Source organism: Coregonus lavaretus (assembly GCF_964263955.1).
Source record: "Coregonus lavaretus genome assembly, chromosome: 15".
Lineage (NCBI taxonomy): Eukaryota > Metazoa > Chordata > Actinopteri > Salmoniformes > Salmonidae > Coregonus > Coregonus lavaretus.
Genome location: NC_140002.1, coordinates 1,767,396 through 1,773,930, shown reverse-complemented (window position 1 = coordinate 1,773,930; position 6,535 = coordinate 1,767,396). Strand labels below are relative to the sequence as shown.

The 6,535-nt window shown below is 38.3% G+C and overlaps 1 protein-coding gene across 1 annotated transcript in view; it reads right to left on the bottom strand.

Annotated features, from left to right (window-relative positions):
- Positions 1-937: 937 nt before the first annotated feature.
- The window catches only part of LOC311142773 (glutamate receptor 1-like), a gene marked incomplete at both ends in the record, with an annotated part of 86,745 nt that continues 81,147 nt past the window's right edge, over positions 938-6,535 (bottom strand). Inside the window, 2 exons of the mRNA XM_084178442.1 lie at positions 938-1,084; positions 5,532-5,666. Of these exons, the coding sequence (XP_084034568.1) occupies positions 938-1,084; positions 5,532-5,666 (282 nt within the window). The remainder of the gene's footprint in view (positions 1,085-5,531; positions 5,667-6,535) is intronic.

Sequence of the window (6,535 nt, the reverse complement as noted above, 5' to 3'; positions counted from 1 at the left end):
CCCCCAAGACATGCTAACCTCGTGTCTTCGGGGTGTAATCTTTGACCCTCTGTAACTTTCTCACTCATCATTATTCACGATTCATTCAGGATTATCCGTAATCATGGTAGCATCCACATTGATGTAGAAGTGTTCACAAACATACTCTCTTCTTATTTATAATAGAAAGGACTCCAAAATGACAATACATTATCTACCATTAATTTCTATTGGGTCCAAAATAATCTAAAACACAACCAAAACAAACTGCTAATGCATCCAACAAGTTTGTAGAGTCACAAGCTTGATGTAGTCATTGCGTGCTAGGAATATGGGACCAAATACTACACTTTTGACTACTTTATTTATAAGAATCTTTAGGGGTGTCAATCATTTTGACCCTTGCCTTTTTGAGAGACAAAATGTAGTAAACTTGATAAACAAAATCTCTTTCTCCGAGCTATTGTATTAGTATAAAATAATATAATTTCCTCTTTTTGTTGTTGCATACAATATAGCTCAGTATTTGAATTATTTATTTTATACATTATTGCTCATCTTTATGAAGGGGTTCAATAATTTCAGACCCCACTGTAGCTGTTCATGACTGTTAATGATAGTAGTAGACAGGACTAACTGAATTGTAGACAGGACAAACTGAATTGACATAGTGCAAAAAGTGTCACTATTCTTGGGTTGGGGAAGAGCTTCTCTTTTTTTAGATACACAAAAGTATGCCTTCCATCAAAGTCCAAGACAGCCTTCTTTATTGCAGCAGAAGAGATCCAAATAAACCATCTGTTTAGAAAAGTGATTTTGTTGGGTTGTTTCCATCTTCAGAGTGAGCAGTCAGTGAATCCTATTGGCAGTAGTTCAGCCGCAGTGCAACACCTTCGCCCCTTCCTCTCTTTTCTTTTCCTCTATTTTGTGGGGTCCTGGCAGAGGAAGGGCTGCCCCGTCACATGCCCGCGGCCTGGCTCATGCAGGGGATAGTCTGTGACGCTTTGGGGAAGTCATGGGCGACCACCCGTCCGTTCTCGCCCCCGCTCCCTGTCCTGGTCATCCGGCTCAGGGTGGAACTCAGCATGGCCGCATCGATGATTTGCTGCATGGGATAACACAGGGAGTTACACAACAACAACACATGATAGTTACCCATTAACTCTACTGAACTCTACTGGGTTAATCTACTGAACTCTACTGGGTTAATCTACTGAACTCTACTGAGTTAATCTACTGAACTCTACTGGGTTAATCTACTGAACTCTACTGAACTCTACTGAACTCTACTGGGTTAATCTACTGAACTCTACTGAACTCTACTGAGTTAATCTACTGAACTCTACTGGGTTAATCTACTGAACTCTACTGAGTTAATCTACTGAACTCTACCTGGTTAATCTACTGAACTCTACTGAACTCTACTGAGTTAATCTACTGAACTCTACTGGGTTAATCTACTGAACTCTACTGAGTTAATCTACTGAACTCTACTGAGTTAATCTACTGAACTCTACTGAGCTCTACTGAGTTTATCTACTGAACTCTACTGAACTCTACTGAGCTCTACTGAGTTAATCTACTGAACTCTACTGGGTTAATCTATGGAACTCTACTGAGTTCATCTACTGAACTCTACTGGGTTAATCTATGGAACTCTACTGAGTTCATCTACTGAACTCTACTGAGTTAATCTACTGAACTCTACTTGGTTAATCTACTGAACTCTACTGAGTTAATCTACTGAACTCTACTGGGTTAATCTACTGAACTCTACTGGGTTAATCTGCTGAACTCTACTGAGTTAATCTACTGAACTCTAGTGAACTCTACTGAGTTCATCTACTGAACTCTACTGGGTTCATCTACTGAACTCTACTGGGTTAATCTACTGAACTCTACTGGGTTAATCTACTGAACTCTACTGAGTTAATCTACTGAACTCTAGTGAACTCTACTGAGTTCATCTACTGAACTCTACTTGGTTAATATACTGAACTCTACTTGGTTAATATACTGAACTCTACTGAGTTCATCTACTGAACTCTACTTGGTTAATCTACTGAACTCTACTGAGTTCATCTACTGAACTCTACTGAGTTAATCTACTGAACTCTACTGAGTTAATCTACTGAACTCTACTGAGTTCATCTACTGAACTCTACTGAGTTAATCTACTGAACTCTACTGAGTTCATCTACTGAACTCTACTGGGTTCATCTACTGAACTCTACTGAGTTCATCTACTGAACTCTACTGAGTTCATCTACTGAACTCTACTGAGTTCATTTTCCTTTACTGAGTTCAATTTATGACAGACATGTCCATCGGTAATGCATTAATAAACAAAAATGTACTTGAAACAGCCGTTGTCATTATTGGTTCAGTTACTTGGTATAAAACAGGGATTTGCAAACAGCCAAACCTGACTTCTGTGCTATGTCACTCAATTTATTTTATTCCTTCGTAAACTCTTGTGAAAGATGAGACTGAACTCATTCTCTCTGCTCATTGCTCTCTGTTTATTTCACACAGTGGAGAGCCATGTGCAATAATTGTACCATGCAAAATATGAGGCCGAACCCATAACAATAGCGCAAGCAGAACCGCGAGGCGCTAGCTCCCAGCCTACTCTCTTCTGCATTAGTTTAACATAATGAAACCCTGTAGGCTTGAAACTGGAGCTAATGATCTGGATGTTGGCTTGTACATCCTCAGTGTATAAATGATTTAAATCAAGCACACTTCAATAGATCCCGAGGATTATGCTCTTTCGGCTGATGCAGACTAATTGGTCTACTGGCAGCAGCGATTTGTGGCTGTGATACGTTAAACACAGCAGTTATGTGAATCTGTCTGTTTATGCTGGAGCTGAACATGTACAGCAGTGATGTATCATATACACATTAAGATATCATCATGACATTAAATCACTTCTGTTGCTCATATGCAAAGAAAGTCCCTGGTTTCATGTCTTCTGATGCAGTAAACAACCCCATCTAATTACAGTCTACTGCGTTTGGATGTTCGTTAATTTTTTTTTTATTATTATAAATAAATACATTGAAAAAAATATGAAGCATTAAGTTCATGAGGATAATGAGAAGTTGTAAATGAAAGTCATACACAAGTCTGAACTAATTATCTGGTAAAATGAAAAGATACCCGCATCTTTGATCTAAATAGGAAATTACTGTATACTGTAGCATGATCACATGCATCTGGCAGCTATTATGCGATTGCTTTCAATCAAATCTAGGTCATCAAAGATGGAGATTACAAACAAAAAGGCAGGTGTCTCTAATACCTCAGACGATACAGTACACAACAGAATAATAAATACTGTATAACTAAGACGTGGTGTGACATATTCTCCTCACACACATAACTCTTCAGCACAATTACCCAAATCACAGTCATCTAGTAGCTGTAGGCTCAGTAGCTGATTGCATGGAACCTTTCATTAAAACAGCTCTCTGCCTGACAAAGTGCTTCAGTCTTCAGTCCTATGGTTCAGAGGGATGTACATTATATCTGTAGTTCAGGGGGATGTACAGTATCTGTGTGTTCAGTATCTCTGTGTTCAGGGTTTTTAACAGTATCTCTGTAGTTCAAGTGTTTTAACAGTATCTCTGTAGTTGAGGGGTTTTAACAGTATATCTGTAGTTCAGGTGTTTTAACAGTATCTCTGTAGTTCAGGTGTTTTAACAGTATCTCTGTAGTTCAGGGTTTTTAACAGTATCTCTGTAGTTCAGGGTTTTTAACAGTATCTCTGTAGTTCAGGGGTATTAACAGTATCTCTGTAGTTCAGGTGTTTTTACAGTATCTCTGTAGTTCAGGGGTATTAACAGTATCTCTGTAGTTCAGGTGTTTTAACAGTATCTCTGTAGTTCAAGTGTTTTAACAGTATCTCTGTAGTTCAGGGGTTTTAACAGTATCTCTGTAGTTCAGGTGTTTTAACAGTATCTCTGTAGTTCAGGTGTTTTAACAGTATCTCTGTAGTTCAGGGTTTTTAACAGTATCTCTGTAGTTCAGGGTTTTTTACAGTATCTCTGTAGTTCAGGGGTATTAACAGTATCTCTGTAGTTCATGTGTTTTTACAGTATCTATGTAGTTCAGGTGTTTTTACAGTATCTCTGTAGTTGAGGGGTTTTAACAGTATATCTGTAGTTCAGGTGTTTTAACAGTATCTCTGTAGTTCAGGTGTTTTAACAGTATCTCTGTAGTTCAGGGTTTTTAACAGTATCTCTGTAGTTCAGGGTTTTTAACAGTATCTCTGTAGTTCAGGGGTATTAACAGTATCTCTGTAGTTCAGGTGTTTTTACAGTATCTCTGTAGTTCAGGGGTATTAACAGTATCTCTGTAGTTCAGGTGTTTTAACAGTATCTCTGTAGTTCAAGTGTTTTAACAGTATCTCTGTAGTTCAGGGGTTTTAACAGTATCTCTGTAGTTCAGGTGTTTTAACAGTATCTCTGTAGTTCAGGTGTTTTAACAGTATCTCTGTAGTTCAGGGTTTTTAACAGTATCTCTGTAGTTCAGGGTTTTTTACAGTATCTCTGTAGTTCAGGGGTATTAACAGTATCTCTGTAGTTCATGTGTTTTTACAGTATCTATGTAGTTCAGGTGTTTTTACAGTATCTCTGTAGTTCAGGGGTTTTAACAGTATCTCTGTAGTTCAGGTGTTTTTACAGTATATCTGTAGTTCAGGGGTTTTAACAGTATATCTGTAGTTCAGGGGTTTTAACAGTATCTCTGTAGTTCAGGTGTTTTTACAGTATATCTGTAGTTCAGGTGTTTTAACAGTATATCTGTAGTTCAGGGGGATGCACAGTATCTCTGTAGTTCAAGGGGATGTACATTATCTCTGTAGTTCAGGTGTTTTAACAGTATATCTGTAGTTCCGGTGTTTTAACAGTATCTCTGTAGTTCAGGTGTTTTAACAGTATCTCTGTAGTTCAGGGGTTTTAACAGTATCTCTGTGGGAGTCATATAGGCGGCAGATGTAGATAATAATGATTGCCAAGTTAGAGTCATACATACTGTATGTTATTATATCATAGAGCCTTTGTCATTGCATAAAGGTTATAATAATAAAAAATAAATATAATTAAACGGGTGCTTATATTTGTTCCATTTCACACATGTACACATGTAGGATATTAATTTTAGACAGTTTGTTACAGCAGGAAAATAATCCTGCAGCAACAGGAAATGTGAATTATTATGTGGATTATAATCAATGGATATTTCTTGTAGGGGTTGATACATTTTAGGTTAGGGCAAATCAAGTCTGATATTTTAATGTGTAAATTACAAACTTTAGAAGCCTTTCCAAACCTTGATTACACTACAAGTTTGCATTTCCTGTTGTGCAGGAAGATTCTCATCAACAAAAGAGAGATCAAATTAAGATCCTACATCTGTACAAGTGTGTATTAATATGCACGTGTGAATTGAAAATCTGTTTTTTGCATATCCCAACTCCCCCTGAGACACCTTCGGCGAGTGGGTTCACGGCCAGGGTTTTGGCTGCAGTCCTCCATTTAGCTTACCTTCATCCTCCTGGACTCAATCCTGGACTTGTAACAGAACTCGACCAAGGCCACAAGCATTGCCAGCCCCAGCCCTCCAATCAGGATGTAGAACACCCCAGCCACATTGCTGAGGCTCAGAGCACTGGTCTTGTCCTACAGGCCCAGAGACACAGGGTGAGAATCACCGAACCACGCCCAAGAGACAAACCACAGCACACTAGGATAAAGGAAGTGTAACGTAACCGTTCAACTACTGGTCTCACTACTGTCATCGTGAACTCCTACGGCACATACCGTTAAGTGCACCTTCATGATAAATCAACAAGTTATTGTTTCAATCTCCTAGAGAGGTGCTGACATATCTTTCTAATTGAAGTTACTACGATCAACAACATACTTGATACAGTACATATCTAAGACTGACAGAAACATGCAGAGTCATGCACATGTAACAGGCTTGGCGTGAACATAGCTTTAGAAAGTAGCTGACTAATGTGCATTTACAGGTAACACGTGTCTTTTATATCAGACATAATGTCCAGTCATTCAAAATCACATTTGCATTAAAAACACTTACGTTCATTCCATTCTATATCCCCTGGTTCGTTTTTTGATCATTTACTGAACCAGGAAGTCCCTTGAGATGAGAATCTCTTTTTCGAGGGAGAGTGCTTCACACTATCAGAATGATACAGTGGGGAGAACAAGTATTTGATACACTGCCGATTTTGCAGGTTTTCCTTTTTACAAAGCATGTAGAGGTCTGTAATTTTTTATCATAGGTACACTTCAACTGTGAGAGACGGGAATCTAAAACTAAAATCCAGAAAATCACATTGTATGATTTGTAAGTAATTAATTAGCATTTTATTGCATGACATAAGTATTTGATCACCTACCAACCAGTAAGAATTCCGTCTCTCACAGACCTGTTAATTTTTCTTTAAGAAGCCCTCCTGTTCGCCACTCATTACCTGTATTAACTGCACCTGTTTGAACTCGTTACCTGTATAAAAGACACC